Below are 21,972 nucleotides of genomic sequence, written 5' to 3'. Positions count from 1 at the left end.
GCTTCTCTGAAATATTACGCACAGATCCAGGAACATTATACGCGTATAGTATAGGAGCAGACGTATAGGCGGTCATCGATGACGAAGCGTGTTCATTTTGAGGGCCGAAACCGCTCGTACTTACCTGTAGAAGTCGGCAAGCTTGTCCATCTCGAGCTGAAAGTGGTCGGCCATCTGCGCTTGCGCCAAGGTGATCCCGCAAACGGGACAGCTGGTCGCTTGGCCCAGTGTCCACTTCGGGGAACCGAGGGGGCCTGCAACCGGTAATGGCCATGGACCGCGAGTAAGCCGCCAGAGCATCGTGATCCGCATCGCATTCACGGTGTAGACGACCGCGGTCATGAAATTTTCTAAGCGTGTGGCGACGGAAGTTGTCACCCATCTCACCATAAGCGACAGCCTACCTTGGTTGCTTTTGCTGCTTAGTGGTTGGCCGCATCGGCACGTCGTTGCTTACATTAGATGGACGTCCTGGCCCCCTTTTTTTGAAAAGCACTGCTACAGTGCTATATATAGAACCGCTACAGTGCAGTTCCCTGTTAAAGGGCACACGCGCAGTCAGTATCCTGCCATCGATGATAGATGACATATGGACCCACAGATCCAAAAGCAATTTTTTTTTAATGCATAAACATTCGTCCGTTTGACGATATCAGCTGAATCCTTCCGATAAGAGCAAACAATCGTTTCAGGTATATTGGTTTTTATCGCTGCCTAAGTGAATCCTTGGACAATAGAGTGTAGCAAACATGCTCTACTGCCGAAATTAACTGAAACATCCTTGATCTGGTGCACCGAACCGCTCCGGCGTGGTTGGTATTCAACATCATCGCGTGTAGGTTCCTTATTTCCATATTGACAGTGCCCATAACGTCGATTGAAGAATTTGTGAGTTGTGAGTGATGATTGTGTGCGAGACTTTGGCTTCTCGATATGCCTTTGCAGACAAGAAGGTGTTCATTTCATGGGATTTTTTTAAATGGCACAGTAAAAACAATTAAAAGTACAGGAAAATGGACAACGGTATAGCGCTGCGGGATAATATTGAAGATGGTAACGCTTTTGTGGTAATTAAAAATCGGTAAGTCAACGGCACAACGAGAGACTAAAAAAAGAAAGAAAGAAAGAAAAACCACCAGACAAGTATGATGGGGCTGCACTTGAACGAGGTATATAAGACCGGAAAAACATAAAAGAAAGAAAGAAAAAGAAATGAGAAAAAAAATTAAGACGAGGCGCCGAACTGATAGACCAAGAATAAAATAAAAAATAGACCGACACTTCGACTATACGGTTAAAGAAAAGTAGTAGAGTAATAACACATAAAAAAGGGAAGCAGCAAATATATCAGTTCCGAGGGAAAGGTCGGGAGCGGCCTCGAGATTAAAATACGCGGCGTACCCTCCGCCACCGATGAAAACCGCTGATCGATAGAACGGCCTCGGGGCTGCCGCCGGAAAAGAAGAAGGGCGCTGCGGTTCTCGTCCGGGGCGAGGAATCCCCGTCCTTAAGAGGAGGGCGTGAATACATCGGTGTCAAGAGCTTGTCGCTGGTTGTCCGGGGCAGGAAGGGGAGAGAAAACAGAAATAGGAAAGGGAAATGAAAGAAATCCAGGGCAGCCTTCGCGACGGAGGTATACTTTGATCCGCACCGCCCGCGAAGCTGGGCGGATTCCCCGCATTTCAAGCCATTTCCGCGCTGATTCAGCCACAATTCGTTGGCGAACAACACGTGGCATCACAAAGGCACGAAATATTAAAACTTTAGACGCCAGTTGCGGTTAGAACCGCAGTGTAAGCAGGACTATTTAGACCTGTAACAGCTCCACACCAAGGAACACTTACCCGCTTGTTCACATTTAGTTCGGGAGAAATTAACCCCCTGCCCACTCGCCCAACTGTCAGTCCTGCTCATTTAGGTCTGGCCACGCATATCTAATTTAATTAGTGCAATAATTAGTTTTTTAGTGATTGGTTTGCCGATACTATCAACAACTAAAAACTCTCTCCTACGTATCAAAAACGCCACCTTAGAATAAACGGGATTGATTCCCCATGTTTAAAATAATAATTTCGAGGTATCAAAACAGGATAGCATGCATTATACGTTGGGGGAATCGCAGGATCTTCCGGGCTCGCCCAATGGCTCGAAATGGCTCGAAATGGCTCGAGCACAGCAGGCGTTGCGCTGCTGGGATCGAGGCTGTGTTTTCGATCCCGGCCGCGGCGAGTGCGCTTCTGTCGCTCAACGACGATCGTGTACTTAGATTTAGGTGCGCGGTGAAGAACCTAACGTGGTCAGAATTTATCCAGAGTCCCCCCCCCCCCCCCCCCCCCACCGCCCCAGCCCCCCGCCTACGGTGTACCTCGTAGGCAGATTGTCATTCTGGCACGTATAAGACCACGGGATTAAACTTTCTAACTTAAATAATTGCAGGACTGAAAAAGAAGCAATATTAGTCAACGAGTCACCGGAAGCAAAAGACGAACATCGTAAAAAACTTCTTTAGTGGACGCACGGAAAGAACTACGTTTGCGATAAGTTGGCTTGTATAACGTCGTATGGGGCGGGTACCGTGAGCTATGGGCTGAGCGGCGTGTGCAGCAATGTAATGTTTTGTGAACGCTCTGCAGGGGCAAACGTATTCTTGTTGACATTCTATTTACCGCCGCTGGTTTCCTAATTTCCCTTTCTTCTTTTGTCGTAGAATACACATAAATTTCTACGCAGCAACCACTCTATCGTGCATTGGGCGGACCTTAAAGAATCACAGGTGGTCAAAATTATTCCCCAGACCCCAACCGCGGTGCGCTTCATTAAAAGAGCGTGGCTCTGGCACGTAAGACCTCAGCATTTATTAAGTAACTTAATTTTTTAACCTTAATAACAGAACAAAACGCGGAACGATGGAACGATAGAAGAATAAGTGGTCAGCTTAACATTGAGTAACAGAACGATACTCAGTGTCTTAAATAGATACACATATTTGTTATGATAGACAATATATATAAAAATATTATTTGCATTTCCTTAGTGTAAGAAAGTCGGAGCTTTACCGTTAAAAAAATTGCGTCACAACTCAGACATCGATGATGTCAAGTGAGTGTCACAGAAATCAGCTATTTACGATTGTGTATCGTCCGATCTTACGCCTCAAAAATTCCCAAGTGTATAAGACAAAGTACTGCTTACTTTTCAGTTCAATGATGTCTACTTTAATTTTTAACGAACTAGGACGCAGCAGATGCTGCCACAAACACATCATGTTACGAAGAGATTGGTGCTACAATACAAAAGTGTAATGGCGTCGTTCGTCAATTTCACACCTTTGCGTCCTTTCCGGTTTCCTAAGCTACTGCTCACCATAAGAATTGGTCTTTCTGCTTTTGCGTAGGTGCTAATTACCTGCTACATTAAGCAATTTTCATTTGGTGACACTTTAAGCGTGAACTGATGATATCCTAGAGGTGAAGTTGAAGCGGTTCAAGTACGGCGTCCTCAAATGAAGTTGTTCCGTATAGATTGCCGCCAGGGCAGCAATAACTGTGTACCTAAAAGATTAAATATACTTTTATTGCCTTTAATTTTGCTTTTCAACCCGTGACCTCATGTTAAGCAACAGAAATTCACAGTTATATAGCTAGCCACCATCAGCGGGTGGCGAATTAACTTGACACTGCTGGATATCACCACTCTAATAGCAGGCGTTGTAAGGTGCACAGGTGGCAGAGAGGAATGAAGTAAATCTACAGTCACCACGGTTGCAACGGCGTAAGCGAATGCGTCAGATTTCCAATAAAGCGTACGAGAGAAGCTTCGGAGGAGGCAGCCCGTTTCTTATGGATAAACCGTTTACGCGGCGCTTCTTCAAAGGAAACCGCCAACGCAGAAAACAGGTTGCCACGCCATCCAAGGTAGCAGCAGCAACAACAACTTTAGCCAGCCGTGCCGAGAGAAGAAAGAAAGAAAGAAAGTGAGCGAGCCCCGAAAAGGAGAAGGAAGATGAGGAAGACGTCGAATAGAAAGTGTTTCGCTCACAAAACACGTCGCCCACCGCCGGAGCGGGCGCAAACAGGCAAACCGTTTTCGTCCGACGCACCCAAACAAACACCCAGGGGTCGACGACGTGCGAAGAACGCCTTGCAAAAAGGGATTCGCGGACGTTCCTTTTTTTGAACAGACTTGAACGGAGAAAGATATATATACATAAATAGGAAGGGACACCATGCAGCCGACGTTGCGTCGGAGTAGAGAAAGAAACAAAATGGGAAAGCGAAAAAGAAGGAAAAATTGGAAAGATAAAAGCCATGAATAAAGATAACGCAGGCGGCGGCGGTCGATGGCTCGAGAGGCGAGAGAAGCAGAGCAAAGCGAGGGACGGTTTTTCGCCCTTCTGCCGGAGAGAAGTGATAGGCAAGCAATTCCCCCAGCGAACAGGGCTTCCTCGGCCCCTTCAAAATGGAATCTCGGCCAACAAGAAAACCTTGCTCCTTTTTCTTTTTCCCTCATCCCCGCTAGCTGTAAAGCGGCGCCACCGGCGACGACGACCGTTGATCCGCGAGCGAAATTGACACAGGCCAAGCTGGGGGTGGCAGGCGCGAACCAGAGCTGAATGGGTGCGCGGGGAGGAGGTGGAGTCGCCGCCATGTTTCTTTTCTGTTTTTCTGTAGCAGACGGAGCGAAGCGAAATCGCCTTGCTGTCTGGAAGCGCGGCGATCCCGGCTTCTTCTGGGGTTGAAGAAGAGCAGTGGAATGGAGCACGGGGGCTAGAAATTCAGCCGGACCTCCGGCCCACCTGTCAACGCCGGGGGCGGACGGCGGCGTCACACAAGTACGCGTAATCATGGGAGCAGGACGATGGACACCGAAAGATGGGACGCGAGCTCGTCATCGTCTGTAACTCGGCGGCGAGCAGACGATACCTGCTGACAGCATCGCGGGCGGTCGCCTGCTTCCGCGTAGGCTTCATCTTTTTTTTTATGTGCCGGGCATGGAGAGCCATGAATGACAGGGGGCGCGTTGCTTCGGGAAAAGAGAGAGGACATCGAACGAACCGGGCTCACCAGGTGCGTTTTACCGCACGCCCCGACCATTTTCTCTGGATCCTGCCACCCAACGCTTCGAGTCTTGTTGGCAAACAAACAAACGCAGCCGCGACAACCGGGTCAACAAAACGGGTCGACCAGACGAACATCCAAACAGAAGGCAGTCGATGAAAAAAGTAAGGAAGAAAACGGAGACAAGCAGAAGAATGCGAAGAAAGCAGACGAAAAAAACGGTGCACGGGGGCTACGGACGCAGAAAAGAACCACCCCGATTCGGTTTCGGCTCCAGCGCGAGCCGAGTGGGCAAATCGAGCAACAGCGCCGGCTAGGAGGACGGATGGCTAGCCCTAATCCGTCCGAGCTGTTCTCAATTTACGCTGCTCGGGACAATCCATCTGTGGCCTCCCCGACCCGCCGACGAGCGAGCGAGCGAGCGAGCCCGCCGTGCCTTCCTTCTTTCCCCCCGCGCTCTCAAGCGGCCGCTCCCTCGACGAAGCTTCGAGACGGGAGAGCGGGAAGCGATAGGGAGCGCAGGAGGGACTTCGGGAACGGGCGACGTCAGCCGAAGCGATCGGTTTTTGTTCGCCGCGCTAACCTGCGGTCAGATCGGCCGCACTCGCTCGACGCGGTCGTTGATGCAACGCCGACTCTGGTCGCGGGGCTTTTTGCTGTCGGTCGGTATATATATACACGTATAAACGAGGTCCACGGCACATAGCACGCGGCGGTGGTCGAGAGGGGTGGAAGCGCGGGGCGGTTTCTGAGCGAGGGGACTTTGATTGCGGCCGAGTCCGATTTCGGAGCGCCCGGGCGTTCTTCCTCCGAGCTCGCCGGAACCCTGCGACCAAGATGGACGAGCGCTCATATCGACACACTATTACGTCGCCACCGCTGTTTCTTCGTTATTTTTTCCTTCCCCCTCTCTCTTTCTTTCTTTTCTTTCGTGATTTCTTGGGCCTGGAGAAGCGGTAGCAGCTTGATTCGACTGTTGAGAGACATGAAGCGAGCCGAGTGCGGAGAAAAAAAAATACCGTGGAGGATTGGGAGGGACCTGGGCGCGATGGTCCGGGAGAGCTCGAGCGGAGGCGGTTTGCTGGCCCGCCGCAAATTTGCTGCTTGCAGCATCAAATCGATGATATTGTCCGCATTCTCGAATAGCGGGGTCACTCGATCTGCTAAGGAAAACGCTGCTGCGTTTTATTTATTTATTTATTTGTTTGTTTGTTCCTGCCTGTTCACCAACCTCTGCTTGACAGCGCCTGATGTACGCGTGCTTAAGCGGCGACGTTCACTTCTCTACTCATCTCTGATGTAATGGGAGGAAAACAAAACAAAAAAAAAAGGTGCAAGCGTATAAGGTACGTACTCTGCGGGTTTAACCGACTTGTAGTCGTTCACCGCAACTTTTAACCTTTCTGCCGAACTTGAGGTCTGCATCTCCGCTTTCGGGGGTATTCGGTTCGCTGAGTTTAAAATCGTCATATACGTGTTGTTGTTTTTTATACAAGGATCGACGTTACAGCCGTCGCACTGGTTTGACGAGAACTGCCTCGATTTAGACGAACCCATAACCTCGTCTTCGAGGCCTCTTGAGTAGTGTATTTTCCACCATAAATATTGTAATGAAAAAAAAAAAAAAACACCATAAAATAATTCAACTTGCGAGTGCTGTCATGCGTCTGTTTTTGAGGAGTCCGAACAGAAATATTCACATGACATTCCAGCCATGGTTGCCCTTAACGTATACGATGTCACACACAAAAAAAAGAAAGAAACGTGACAAATGTTCGCACTTCAGCTGGAACCGTTACGACATAGGGGCGCTGAGATAAGAGAACGCGCAGAACTGTTGGAGATAGATGTTGCCATTCAATTATTAGGAAACCATGCGATGACACACATCGTGTGCGTTCGCAGGAAAAGCCCTTGAACATATAACTAAGACAAGGTGACGTGTGAGGTTGCACGTAACTACCGTAGTCGACCTGTCGCAGTTGAAAAACGTAATGATTCGTGAAAAAAAAAAAAAAAAGAAAGATCGGCTCACGTGTATGCCAAGCTGTGCGCTGTGCCCCTTAACAAATGTTGGTTCATTGTACCGTAATAGTTAAAAAGTGCTGGGCATCACTTGCAGATTCGCGAGCAGAGGAACGCCTTCAGTGGAATGTATAGTAGTAGTGACTTTACTATTTATGGTATATCTCCGCTTCTAGATTTCTCGTTCTTATCAAACGCTGTTTACTCCCGGCAACGGTCTCGCTCTAAGTGATCGGAGGTCACTTTTTCCAACACAGTTTGGTGACACCAGCTTGACGCACTAAGCCCGAAGTGATTTTCAATCCGATAACATAGTAATAGCTAGGGCGTTCACCGGCGTTTGTCGGGACCCCCGATGGGCCGATGCGGAGCCAGTTTAATTAAGGAGTGTGTCGACCGACCCTGATATTAGTGCGCGGTACGTCCTTGCAGTCGTTCGTAATATCTAATTGTAGTACGACAGGCAGGGGCACCAAGAACAGTGACAAAATAAGTGTAGCGTTTCATCGCGTCCTGTTGTGCGTTTTGCAGTTGTGCACTCATTGTGCAACTTACTGTGCGTAAATGGTGGACTTTTGAAAACTGTGCGTAATGATCCACTGTGGCAAGATGCCTAACATATGCGTGATGCCTCACAAGGAGACAGAATTTCAGTAGATCGTAAGGACTTCAGGAATGTACGACAGGCATCACCGAAACATGAACGGCGGCTTACCGTTACCATAGAAACGAAAGCTCTTCGATGATTGCATTCTACTGTTACTAACGTATGAGCCAACAACACGGATCTTAACAAAGATGCTTGGCAAGAACTTAAGGACGGCTCGACAAGGGACGGAGCAAGAAATGATGGATACGCGTAACGTTAGGAGACGGGAAGAGGACGGTGTGGATAAGAGAGCTGACGGGGACAGCTGACTTTCTAGTTGAGAATAATTTAACAAGAAGATTTGGAGTTGGGCATGATATACGACGTGCAGAACAGGTAACCGGTGGTCTATTCGAATTACAAAATGTGTGCTTGGGAGCGAAGTGTGTGTCAGGGCTCCTTCTATTTTGCAGGAAGATTTAAGGTGCCTGCACCACTCGGCGTCGCTTTTGAGGAGCAGTGACGAGGGGGAGCGCGCGGCCTTTATATTTTTTACTCCTAGAAAACATGTTTTGGGGATCTTTGTTTCTTTTTTTTCTTCTCTGCCACTTTTGTCATTTCATTTCCCCACGGAAGTATATTTTAGGGCGCCTACGCAGATGGGGCGGTTTTCTCTTTAGATGTGCTCATTCGAATAAAGTTTAGCTGGATGTCGGCTCTTGTCCTTCGTCCTCTTTATTTACACTCTACAACGCCTCGCATCTATTAAACCAACAGGACGTCAGCTGAATGAAATAACGTAAGACAGATACCACAGTAATCACACAGGAACAGAAAAAAAGAAAAAATAATAAAGAAAGATGTGTACGAAGTTTCCATGGCACAGAGAAACATTTATTTTCAATAAAGTTTTGCTGACAACGAGGTCCTCCCTTTTGCCGCTGTCGCATGAGCAATGCCAATGAAAAAATATGAGCCGGCAAGATTTGGCACGTAGCTATTGGTCTTACGTGTTTTTATAGAGGACTCTTCCGAAGATATAGCAGGCTAGCTTAGATTTCTTTATTCAATTTTTTTTCCTTGTTGCTATGTGATTTTTCGTGGTATCTGCCTTAGGTGTAGGGTTACGTCACATTCAGGAGGCCCGGTCAGCAAGTGCGTATGGATTTAAAATAATTTGGAAACAACGGGTATACAACGAAGTCGAGAAATGGTTTCCACCAGCAAAAAAGCGACCATTATTCTCGCGAGGGGAGGCCTTGTACATAGACCAACAAAGGAGCAAGAACCAAAGACGAATGGTGATGCCCGCGTGAAGTTTGCGCATGAGCTCGCTGGTGACGTCACGGATTTCGATAGTGCTTGGGTCCAGTTAATTGTTTGTCGCTTAAGGAGGAGTACACTTCGTATTTTAAAGGAGCCAACGGGTCATCCTGACAATTTTCGAGGCTTCCTCCTTGTGCATCAGGGGCAGATGAGATACTACAAGACGCAGTGAAACTCGGGACACCGCACTGACATATATGCGCCGAGATTTTGGCTCGCAATTCCAAAAAGGCCAACTTAGGGTCTTCATTTTTCCCGGTAGTAATCCCTTTTTCCACTAACTGGGCGAAAAAAAGAAAGTTTTCAAAGCGTGCTCTACCTTTCCTAATTTGGGGTGGCACATTTATTGTCTTTTCAACTGCACGACGAATGCATCACCGGTGTCGCTAGTGAAGTGATTTCATTCTGTTCCGATTCGAATGTTCAGAATATCTCCGCTGATCTTCCTAGCTTCGCTCACCGGTACCAACCGTCACCCGTTGAAGTATTCTCGGCCTTCGTGTTCTTTTTTTCTTTCGTTTTGAAGTCTTTTTCCTACCGTGTCCTCACTAGAATGCGGATTTCGAGGAGGCTAGTCAGAGCGGCGTACTCTCTGGTCCAGTGCTCCTCACTTCCCTGTTTCTCCCTCCGTAGAATCCCCCACTTCTCCGTGCCCTCCTATATCCTCTTCTTCAGCGGGATTTACAACGCCTTTCTGTCAACACTACTTTATCTGTTTACCCATTCCTCCGGCATCGGTCATATTGTTTCGGCCCTCCTTGAGTTATTGTTGCACGGTTGTTCGTTCGACATTCTCTCTCTGATTTTTTTCTCCCTCTCCCCATCTCTCACATCGCGTCTTCATCCCCCACGATCAGCCTCTCGCTTCACCAGTGTTCGTTCTCTTCACTTTCCCCGTGAAAGCCGCCCATGCCGTGCTCCATGGAACCTTTTACTCTATGTTCTTTTTTTTACTTGTTTCTCGTAACGATGTACGCATTCGGCTTCGCGTGCCTAGTATTTGGACACCATTTTCAATGTCTGCCCCCCCCCCCCCCCCATCCGCTAAGCCTCAACGCCCGTCTTGCAGATCCGTCTGTCTGCACTCTCTCTTTTCCTTCCTTTTTCGCGATCGCCCCGAACGCGGTCTCCCTGCTCACGTGATGGAAACGTCTCCCGCTTTCCCTCCAACAACGGCGCAGCGTCAATCCCGATACTATTTGTTTTTGCGCCCGTTGACAGCTCCCTTCTCCCCTCTTTTCCCCTCACACACCCTCCCCTCCCCCTTCTCCCTAAACAAACGCTTTTGTAGCGCCCTTTCTATGTTTCCGCGCGCGAATCGTGCCGTATCTGTGGCACGCGTTGCGTTTCAACTTGTTTTCCTTTTTTTTCTTTCTTGTCGTTGTTTTTTATTTTTTCGCTTTTGGTACGACTGCGGTGCGGCACGTTGGCCGAGTTGACCCCCGGCCACTTCGTCCGGCTGGAAGCGTAGGCTCTGTCAGAATTGCCGGTGACATCTGCGGCAGTGAGTTCTCCGTCCTTTATTCTTTTTTCCCTGACACGGTGTCGTTGTTGGCTGGGGGGACATATCTTAATTTGTCGTCTCCTTTGTGCGCGCGCGCGTGTGTGTATGTGTGTGCGCGCGTTTTTTGTGCGTGCGTGCGTGCGTGCGTGCGTGCGTGCGTCAAGCGGGGTGAGCTGTGCGTAGCCCGGCGCCCAGCGTCTCGCTTGTTCTGCGGAGAGCGGCCGACCGTGGCAGCGTCGATAAAGACTTCGTTTCTGTCTCCGGCTTGTACGTGTACGTATACAGTCGGGGGGACTCAAAACCAATTTGAAAGATCCCGGCTTGTTTCCCTGGCGCTGCCAGTTTAGGTTCCCGGCCTTTTTTTGTCTCTTCTCTCCTTCTTTCTTTTTCGTGGGAGTTTCGAACGCTCGCTTTCGAATTATAAAGCGACTCTGTCGTCCGACCTGGCTGTCAGTCACGGGCTAGGCGAGTGGAACGGACTGATATGCAGGGGACGGTAGCGGAACAATCGGAAGCGCCGTTATGGTCGGAGTAAAGTACGTACTATAGTAGCGGGCAACTTGCTATACGACAGGAAGTTTTAAGATAGCGTTAGGTGCTAGGGCGACCTTAAAACACGACCGTCTTTTTGGCCCTTCTTGGAATATCGCGAAGGACCACCGTACTGGCTTCAGGCACAGCTCAGCTCGACCCGATATAAGCATCTGTATATCTTTACCATGTGTTATCGAGTAGTTCTCACTTGCTCCAAATTTTTATTTCATAAGTTTGCATTCCTCACGGCCAAACAAGCAAGGCGTCTAATGCGTGCAACAATCACTGCGTGCTCCTTTAATGACGAGAGGGCGGCTCTTCGGTGTTACTGCCGCGGTTTCCGCAGAGACGGCGTGTAGTGCTGCTCGTACTACTGACCTTTGTCATGCGTAGTATGGTACACTTCTAGAGGGAGCACCTAAATGATCCTCATTAAGTTGATTGACGGGCTGTACCCCCGCTACAAGGCATGAAGTGGAGATCGTTGCTCTGGCAAGCTAACTCTAGCACGTACGTGAACACTATTGGGTATAAAAAGAGGCAGACATCTGTTTTAAATCATAGAGAGAGAGAGAGAGAGAGAGAGAGATAATCGTTCGATAGGCTTTTATGCCATAGCGCAATTGCGATCGATGGCGGTACGATAATTGGTTCATTTAGGAGTGGAGCGCGCTGCAAATGAATAGAGCAGTGAGTGTTTGCGTAGCGTTGTCCATGAGCAGACGCAAAATGTCACGGAAGCGCCGCGGTCAAGCCTCCGCAAGACTTTCGGAAGACTCCAGAACACCTCGCAGCTCTACACATCGTTTCCTTTTTTATGTTTTCCTGTCGTGGCTCATGTCCACTATGCAGGGTGTTTCACGTAACTTAAACCAAGGATTTAAAAAAAGAAATCGTCAGCCGCAGCTGAATGAAACGAAAGGCACATAGTTTGCCGTTATGTGGCGTTCCTTAGAGTATTTTTCATATTCATCTTAACTGCTTATTTAACTAAGATCAATTATGCAAACTTTTTAATATTCCCTTTAGGGCCAAGTGCGTCCTGTTGTGTTGTGGACGGGATACAGAAACGACCGATCCAATTTGTTGTGGCAACGTGCACGAAGTAAGGCCACGTGACTTCGCTTAATGCGCTATCGTATTGCAGTGAGCTCGACCGCGCTTCGTACAAAAGAACCGTGCGCGCGGACCGCGGTGAAGTGAGCGGCCGCGGCCCTAGGAGGAGGAGGAAATCAACTTTATTCGAGGTCCTGCAGGCCACGAGAGCTGTGGGCTCTCGTGGAATGGGCGTCTCCCACGACGGAACCGGGAGGTTGTGTTTCCTGGCGGCGTCGTGCTAGGCTAGGCATCGGCTTCACTTTGCATCGGCATCTTTGGCGGTAGCACAACGGAAAGGAAGCGCCGTCGTCCTTTATAAGCGATAGGCTCGGCGCAAAACGATAGCGCACAAGCGCATTCACGTGGTTTTATTTAATATTTCGCGGGCTTTCTTTCAACGCCGAAAGAAAATCACCCCGCAGCATGTCCATACGTTGCCACAAAAACGTGGATCGGTCGTTTCTGAACCCCCTATACAACGCAGCGAAGCGCACTTGGCCCTAAAGTGAATATTAAGAATTTTGCATAATTGATATTAGTTATCTAATTATGCGGAATATAACAAATGCACTAAGCAGCGCCACATGACGGCAAACCATATGCCGTTCGTTTCATTCAGCTGCGGCTAACCACTTCTTTTTAAATATGTGGTTCAAGTTACGTGAGACACCCTGTACATGTGCGACCGCTGAGATGCGGGCCGTAGCAGGGGACAAAATGAAAAATAAATGAATTAAAGGTTCTTATATGAGTAATATGGCAAACATAACGAACACCAGTGGGTTGTAGTGTTGCATTGCAAATATAAACAAATAGACCACAGCTAGAAATATTCCGTAACGACGTTGTAATGTAACGTTCAATAATGATGTTTAATAATAATAATAATAATAATAATAATAATAATAATAATAATAATAATAATAATAATAATAATAATAATAATAACAATAATAGCCAGCAGCTCGACATCACTGACAAACACGCCGGTACTGCGCGCCGCATCCCGCGGCGTTTCTTGCGACAAAATACTATTTTCCAAGGCATGACGTCACGGCCATGTGGTTACGATGGCGAACATGCCTAGCCAAGGGTTCGGTGCCGCGTGAGGACGGGAAATTCACAGCGTACCGCGTGGATCGTTGTTATAGAGAACACGCAGTGTCCTGCCGTTCCATCGGTTATAGTTATCGATGAGAAATGACATGATTATCCACGGGAAAATAGTTTATGCATAAGTATACGGCCATCTGATTACAATGGCCACATTTATTTATAAAGGCGGAAGAGTAACCCAGATATATTGGACGTATTGTTTGTTAAGCGTTCCATTTAATAATGAACCCTACTGCATAGATGCTGTTGAGAACTCCTTTAAGTGACTGCTCACACATGTACGTGCAAATTGCGTTGAATTTTAAGCCAATGAAGGCAGATGAAGGGTGATAAACGAAGCCACAAGAACGTCTGGAACCACAAGCACGAAAGTCAGACAAATCCATGTACTTCCCATGATTCCCATGGCTAAGCAATCGCAGCGCCAGAGTTCCCACTGGTAATTATTGTAAGAAACTCCATGCAGTCTGGTCGGGCAAGATCACTGTTAGGAAAGAAGCAGTGTACTGACCATAGTCGAAACAAAGGGCGTTGAACAAGGGATTCCTACGCTTTTGGAAAATTCATATTGTTTTGACTATATGGTCTGGAACTAGATTCTTCCCTCACAAGCAAGTTTATATCACAATGTTTAGAGCGCCAAGAGGCTTGGCAATATTTTTTCTGCGTTTTAGGGGACTTTGACCTACAGTTAACGCAAAAATTAAGGGAAGGAAAAAGAATGACTAGACGGAATCCTGTGAGTATGAATGGCAGCGTCTGAACGTTGTGGAGGATGGGGAGTAGAATCCAATGTCGAGAAAGGAGGAGAGGTCGGCCTGGAGAGCGTGTCTCTAGCCTGCTACTCCTCACTGAGCTGAAGGGAAGTGGCACATATATACGGAGAAAGGTAGGTGACAGGTTGTTATGATATGGTACAAGGAGCTACTATGTACACGTTGTCCAATACGCGGAAATGCGCTGTAGACACACTACACGCAGGAGTCATCTTGTCCACGGAAAACATTATTGCGCAAACACATTTCGCACTGTCTTCACGTCTCAAAAGGCATGTCTCGACACGTCTCTAGAACCTCTAAAGATCACCGAGGTTCCATCGATATCTGACCAGAAGGGTCATTCGGCAGCAGCCGATGCCTCCCCTTGACGATGCTGCATGGTTGTTGGTGCCAACGCCACCTAGATAGCACAAGGATTGTTCGCTATACGATCCACGACGCCATGCTACCTGGCCCGACTGCCATGGAATCTTAATGAGGATGCCCTCGCGTAAGAAGCGGTGATTTTGACGTCACCGCTTTCGTCGCGCCAGCCTTTCACAATGGAAATTTCGGGCCAGGTAGCATGACGTCATGGGTCGGAGTGAGCAAGCCTTGTACTATGTAGGTAGTGGTGGGGCTCTACTCGTCACGTGATGTTCTGCGCATCGCGGCGCAAGTGGAGCCGCGCCTTTATAAGCCGACGCGAAGTAGGATGGAGGGGAAGGCTTGCTACGGGACATTGCAGCAAGCACGCGTCCCTGCGGCCGTGCGCTCCTCTAGGGCCAAGGCTAACCGGCCAGCGGTCACATGGCGACGAATGCAGGAAGGCTTGGCAGGTTTGTTTATAGCGTTGCGTTCGTGGCATTTTGCGCGCACTGTACTTGTCGTTGGTTAAGTTTCCTTTATTAAGCAGTGTTTTGTTTTCCTCAACCGCTGCTTTCTTCCTGGTGAGGACTACACGGAGTTCAAAAGAACGGACTGGTGGGGGCTAGTTGTTAGTAGCGCCGTGTCGCCTGCTGCTCTCGTCCGGCGTGCTCTTTTTGCGCTTTACCTAAAGCGCACACACGGACCCCGCGAGGTGTACCGTATGCAAATCAGCTCGCGTCCACGCCGCCAGCTGCACTCACCGTTCAGGTGGTCCGTCCTCTTGAGGTCCAGCCCCTTGGCGGGCGAGCCGCTGCGGTCCGTCCCGAAGGGCGACGGCGGAGACGCCGCGTTGTCTCCCGCGCCGGCCGACGACAGCAGGTCCGGCACGTGGTGCGGAGACCGCCACCGGTCGTGCAGTCCCGGGGGAAAGGGCAACGTCGGGGCGCCCAGCAGCGAGTTGCGCACGTCGTGGGGCGACGAGCCGCCCTTGTTGGCCCCGGCTCGCTGGTGGGCGGCCGCGGCCTGCTGGTGGGCGTACGAGCGGGCCGCCAGGTCGAGGCACGACGCCATGCGCTCCTGCATGGTACGTAGGGGGGGGGGGTCGTGAGGCGTTGTACTACGTGATTATAACTGCGCTGTCCACTAACGCCGGACAGTTCTTTAGCACGTCCGTATGTGGGTATTGCCGTTAACGGCACGTCGCAATAACGCAACCACAGGCCGGAGCAACAGCAGCGCTGGTCGCGGCATCTTGTGACGCTGTGTTGAAGTGCAGGGAGGCTGACACGTTTATGTGTTGCAAGAATGTTCTTTCGAATAAAAAAAGAAAATAAAGACAGAAGAAAGGAAGTCGCCCGGACTCATTTCCATGCACTTAGAAAAGGGGGATAACTGTATGAAAGAAAAAGAAGAGCAAATACAGCTAGGTAGGTGCATGAAGACAACTTTACTGTTAAATCTTTATTGCTAGCGAATAAGGAGAGCGATATATCATTACTACAATATATCATTATTTATATCCCTACGGCCTGTGGCCTAAAACGGAGGAACGGGATCAGGTGAACGGAAGGACGCCTTCCTCCTTAGCGAAGGCGAAAATTTCAAGCGTTAATCTTTCCGCTGGCTTCTCCTTACGCGGCGCTACCCTGTCCTTGTATGACTGCACACTTCGGTGTAAGGTGCGCTTCTCCCCGATACCGGTTGTGGTAGAACAGAACCGGACGTTCCAGTTCGTCGATGACAATCGCAGGGTAGTTGGGCTATTCCACATGTGTTGGCTTTGTGTACTCTGGTTGAACTCGCTGTCACAAGAAGCCGCCGTAAGGGCTGCTTACTGACGTCCATATATCCCCGATGTTTCGGTGTTCCGCAAGCAATAATACGTACACAAAATGATTCAAACGCTCATTTGCTGAGAAATCCTCGCCCCTTCTGCGAAGACTGCACGCGATTTTGAGATAGATAGATAGATAGATAGATAGATAGATAGATAGATAGATAGATAGATAGATAGATAGATAGATAGATAGATAGATAGATAGATAGATAGATAGATAGATAGATAGATAGATAGATAGATAGATAGATAGATAGATAGATAGATAGATAGATAGATAGACAGACAGACAGACAGACAGACAGCAAGGTGCATTATGGCCAAATGAGGATTTCTGCGATCGCCACAGTATGCCTTGTTCTGGTCACGTACGGCCTGGAGTACCTTGGCGAGGGGGTCGAAGCCCGCGTGCAGGGGCGGGAACAGCAGCCCCCGCGAGAGGTCCCCTTGCGGAGGCAGCGGCATGAAGGGTGCCGATCCCACGAGCAGGTACGACGAGGGCTGCCCGTACAGCAGGGACAGGGGGAAGCCGCCGGGCTGCTTGCCACCCAGCAGGGGGAAACCTGCGTGCCAAAGAGTGACATTGTCATTTAAAGAGGCGTACAGTTAAGCCCCAACCAGATGTACGCGCCGGTACGCGGCCGCACGCGCAGCGCCGCGTCTGAACGCGTACGGCGTCACGCGCGGAGGCTGCATCGCATGTTGACGCGCGGCAGCGTGAAGACCTTGCACTGCCACGTTTCTTGCGCCCGCACCGGAAGCTGCCGCTCGCGTCACCCGCCCGACGCGCCTCACGTGACGACGGCGGACCAAGGTGACTTCCGGAACGATTCTTCGCTGGACGTGCAGGCAAGCCCGGGCAAGCTGCGTGCGTTGTGATCGGAGTTCCGCGCGGGTTCTGATATTTTTTTTATGGCAGCCGCTGAAGTCTTCAGCCGAAATGGGTGCATTATTAACGAAATGTTCATCGCCGACGTTCGGGACCTGGCACAGCGTGCAGAACGCGTAAGGCACAGACCACGCGAGTGATGCTATGCCGACGCTGCTGCAGGTTTCACCGAGTTCACAATACTGACAGTTGAGCTGACTGAACCACTAGGAGACCTGCAACACCATTTTTTTTCAAATATAAAAACAAATTTTAAGTTACAACTTACTGCGTGCTATTGCCATCTTTAGCACATTGCTTAACGCGACCATTAAGCGCAGGCTTGGCTGCCTTGAATCGCCGCGACGAAACGCGCGGCGACGAGCGCGCGGCAACTCCTGCATCGTTTGGGTGCGCGCCCTCTTCCTCCGCCGGGCGCGACGCGACGTCGAGTGAGCGCGGTGCGTGCGGACGCGTTCCAACGCGTACGTCTGGTTGGGGTTTAAGGCATCCTGGCTAACAGGGAAATACGAAGAGAAGGAAGACGTCTATATAGTTCTTGCGAAAAAAAAAATTCCGTTTTGCCTGAAGCTGTTGACGTCGTGCATTCTTGGGGAGCCATTTTGAACGCGCGCAAATCGTGTTGCAGCTCACATTTGCACTCGACTGTGCGGAAAGGTGTATTGGACATGGTGTTAATGTTTTTTCTTTCTTTCTTTCTTTCTTTCTTTTTTGTCGATAGCGCATAGTGGCGCCAGCCATGACGAGCACTCGTAAACTGGAATACATTGCGCAAAAGGCGACACAAGGAGGCTATGTCGTTTGTATCTATGTATCCTGTATCTGTGTATCTTGTATCCTGTATGTATACGTATCCTGTATCTATGTGTATGCGCTATGTATCCCAGTTTACGATTGAACTACCAACACGCCGGAACTTTTTCCCTGCTAAAATGACGAGCACTGACCGGCGGGCTGTGCCGTGGGCAGCAGGGGCCCCACGCCTCCCGCCGTGGTCCCGCCGACGCCCGCCGAGCGGCCCTTGTCGTCGGGCGAGGGACTGGAAGGCACGCCGCCCATCAGGAACGGTGACGGGGGCCCGCCGTCGTCCAAGCCCCCGCCGGCACCCTGCAGCGTGGCCCAAGGAAGAACCGCGGCAACGTGTTACTACTGGGCCTACTGGGCAGCCGCGTGATCAGAACGCCGCGGTATACATAGTATGCACGTGACGTCAGATCCGCTGCTGTCGTCTGCTTCCGCTACCTTCCGCCATCTTGGAGAATCTCATGAACAGGTGCAGGCATCGGCCTATAAGTTCCCCAACATGGCGCCGCCGTAAACTGGAAGTCGCGGAGTTATCCTTCTAGCCACCATAGCCGAGTATCATTCAATGACGTACGTACATACTATGTATATATACGTGCGACGCGCGAAGGCAAGACAGTGGGGCCGTGAACCATAGAGTTGCTCACTATATTACCTAGGGAAATCTGGCGCTCCTGCGCTGTGGTATGCGTGGGAATGCCAGTGTATTGTGACTTCGTATTGGCATCGTTCTCGGAGAGCCAGGACGCCTTGCAGACGCGCCTGGCAAGCACCATTCCGTCTGTCACAATGATTCGTTTTCTACTAAAACAGCCCGTAAAAAGCTGTTCTAACTTTATTATTACACAAACACATGTTTTGTTTAACTATGAGAACTTGTTATTGCATGCACAATTATATGAAACGTAAGAAGTATCAGCGGAGTTGGACAGACGACAAGATTCGTGCTCACTTTGGAAATGTTTGTCGTCTGTTCTTACTTTTCTTCGCTTGGTTATGCATTATAGGTGAGTAAAGATGTAATATGCGTGAATGGGAACATTTTATGAAGATTTTACATTAAGAACGCGTTATTGTGTAGCCACATCCACGCTTTAGACGAAGCCTACTTACAACACCAGTCAACACAAACCTCGCCGACACACCGTCATTCCCATCACGGCACAGCGTATAGGAAACTCCCATAGACGGTGGCGCCAGATTTCCCTCTAGGTGTTATAGCGAGAAACTCTATGCCGTGAACTGACCATGCAGGGCCACGCGGATTTCGATGGCGATTCTTTCGATCGCTCTCTTGTGCCGCTCTCATCGTCATCCACAGTTCGCGGACGGCAGACCCCGTTGCAGAAGGGTTGAAATCCGGGCCAGTTGGTGAATAGTTGAAGGAAAAAACCAGTCACAAGAGACGAAAGACAAGAAGAGTGGTTCACACCACAACGACTTGACTATATCAACTGAGCTTCATTAGTTCGTACATAGGTGAACGAAAAAAAAAAAAACCAGTCAATAAAGCTCAGTTGATAGCCCAGTCGTTGTGGTGTGAATCTCTCTTCTTGTCTTTTGTCTTTTGTGACTGGTTTTTTCCTTCGACCTAGTTGATAACACGGGTGACTGAAGAAGCGCGAAGAGCGCGAGAAGGCATCGCTTATACATTATCGCGGCCAAGCACTCTAAAACAATTTACAGCATTAAAAGTAAATAAGAGGTGCAAGTCGGTCTATTGCTCGCACCCTTACAACCTTTTTTTCTTTTTTTCGAGCGTCAGGCTGCGAGTTATAGACACATTTACACCCTTTTTGTACTTTTTAGGGGTGTAAATTATTTTACAGTGCTGGGCCGGTATAATGTAGCGTTTCTGTGCCGATGCTATTCCTTTACGCGTTTCGTCATGTGACGTCCAAGTGACGTGCAAGCCTGCTTTGCCTACGTTGCGCCCGCTAGGCGCCTACATCAACCGTGTATGATATGAACGGCAGACAGCCGAGCGATAAAAAATATTCGCTGCTTCGTACACGGCCCTGAATTACTTAAGCAATTTAGAATTTTGCTCGTTATCTTTTTATCCAGCTATCTCCGAGCAGCCAAGAAACTTGGAGCAGTCTATCTTTAAGATGACGTCAGAATGCGTGTAGAGCGAGGAATGTTCGGGTGGTAAGCTTATGGGGTGTCTTGATGACGGTGACGCGACTCTATAGTCAGAAAGCTCAGTACGAGAATGTTCACGAGCTGAAGAAAGCAGCAACCGGTATATAAAGAAGAATAGGAATCCCTTTATTTCTGTTATGTACAGAAAATTGCGATAGAGCTAAAGGCCAAAGACCGGACGAACGCTTACCGCGAAGACATGAGCAGTTGGCGGTTCAAAACGCAAATTATCAAGTATGTCAACAACTTGCAAAAGAAGGATAATGAGAACACTCTGTTACACCAAAACTTGAATGAAGATCCAACAAAACAAGTGTTTTATTTGGTTTCTTATTTGCGTTAAAAAATACAAGTCTATGGGAGTTGCAATGGTCATCCATGACTTTTGGAATGCAGCAATCAGTTTGAAAATGTACAGATTAGCAAGCAAAGGAAGGTCTATATTAGGCATTCTAATTATTGCGATTACTTTCTGGCACAAGCTCTCTGGCGCCTGAGTTAATTTGTCCTTGGGGGTAAAAGAAAGATATCATGCCGACGTAATCGATTTAACACCGTTGTTATTTAGTAGGAGACCAAACCTGTTCCATAGATGGTTCTTAGCATGGCTATCTCATAACACAGATTAAGTAAAGCATAGCGTTCGGTGGCATGTACGTACTGCTAGAGATAGATATAACTTATTTTTGTAAAGAAAACCCGGAAGGTTATATTCTAGACCTAGTTAGGTCTCTATACACTGTTTTATAAAACAGGGGAGGGGTACGCAGCTCCTTCGGCCGCACGCAGTAGTTTTCAAAAATCAGTTGGACTTTCTTTTATTTTTCATTGATTTCCAGCTTACGGCGATTTCTCGACGTAGTCACTCTGCTGAGGAATATGATCACCGTCATCTCCGCTCGACAATTTCTCGTACTAGTACGATAATCGACAGCAAAATCTTACTAAGTCGTCGCGCTTATTTTTTTTCTGATCGTCAATTGTATAAATTGCATTGCTTTCGTATTTGTTCTTCACGTGTAGTGCATACACTCGAAACGCAAGTATTAATGTATTCTGCCCCTCGTGCTTGGGTGCCCATTTGGGTCTGCAGTACTGTGCAACTAACTAACTAACTAACTAACTAACTAACTCACTAACTGACTAACTAACTAACTAACTAACTAACTAACTAAATAAATAAATAAATAACAGAGCGCGCCGCACATTGCTTTTGTCAGCGATGGTGATGTAAGAAGGCAGGGCTCGTAAAGTCAACCTACGGTTCTGCTGAAGTTCAAGGCCATTTTTTCCACGTGCTCGTTCCAGGACATGTTCTGAAACCAAACACGGACAGAGAGTTGTGTATCTTTGTACGCTGCAAAACTGTGGTTTTACAGGTTACAGTCATTTCGGCATCATCTTGTTAATGTGTATGGGTTGAAGTAGAATATATGTAGTCTTTACTTACATTAAGCGTTGCTTTATTCTGACGTAACCATGTTTCTAGCCTAAGTAAGTGAGCATGTGAAAGCAAGTAAGTAAGCTAAAGCAAAAGCACCATTGCTTTGGCAGGCTGACGAAAAGTTTGATTTGCATCTTATGTTCTAACAAAGAATAAAGAAATTAAGAAAGAAGAAATGTACGTCGCGTTCAATAGAAGTAAGTTTATTTCCAGAAACAAATTGCAGATCGCACGCGCTGTGGGAATCGGTTTAAGTGACGCTTTCATTGGTGCCTGCAAAGAAGACTTCTTGTTTAACGACCATTTGTAGGTATAGAGCGAGCGACCAAGCTGGACACATTTTCTGTTAATTTGAGGGCTGCGCCGCGCACCCTATAGTCAGATTACTTGGCTATCAAGACTTTATTGTTTCACGAAAAAATGATTTCTCAAATAAATATTATCTCTCAATCAAGACAATCGTTCCTCAAAGTTAGC

General features: G+C 48.5%; 1 protein-coding gene across 4 annotated transcripts in view; it reads right to left on the bottom strand.

Annotated features, from left to right (window-relative positions):
• Positions 1-21,972, bottom strand: part of LOC126517781 (uncharacterized) — a 68,633-nt gene that overhangs the window by 16,512 nt on the left and 30,149 nt on the right. For 2 of the 4 annotated variants that reach the window (XM_055064566.2, XM_055064568.2), the window contains exons 2-6: positions 21,314-21,367; positions 18,050-18,209; positions 16,586-16,776; positions 15,138-15,453; positions 125-254 (exon numbers count right to left, since the gene is read on the bottom strand). In XM_055064566.2, the coding sequence (XP_054920541.2) occupies positions 125-254; positions 15,138-15,453; positions 16,586-16,776; positions 18,050-18,209; positions 21,314-21,367 (851 nt within the window). The remainder of the gene's footprint in view (positions 1-124; positions 255-15,137; positions 15,454-16,585; positions 16,777-18,049; positions 18,210-21,313; positions 21,368-21,972) is intronic. The other 2 variants (XM_055064567.2, XM_050167572.3) reach the window with 2 other exon arrangements.

This window comes from Dermacentor andersoni, chromosome 11 (genome assembly GCF_023375885.2).
Source record: "Dermacentor andersoni chromosome 11, qqDerAnde1_hic_scaffold, whole genome shotgun sequence".
Taxonomy (NCBI): domain Eukaryota; kingdom Metazoa; phylum Arthropoda; class Arachnida; order Ixodida; family Ixodidae; genus Dermacentor; species Dermacentor andersoni.
This window is presented reverse-complemented; position numbering and strand designations above follow the sequence as displayed.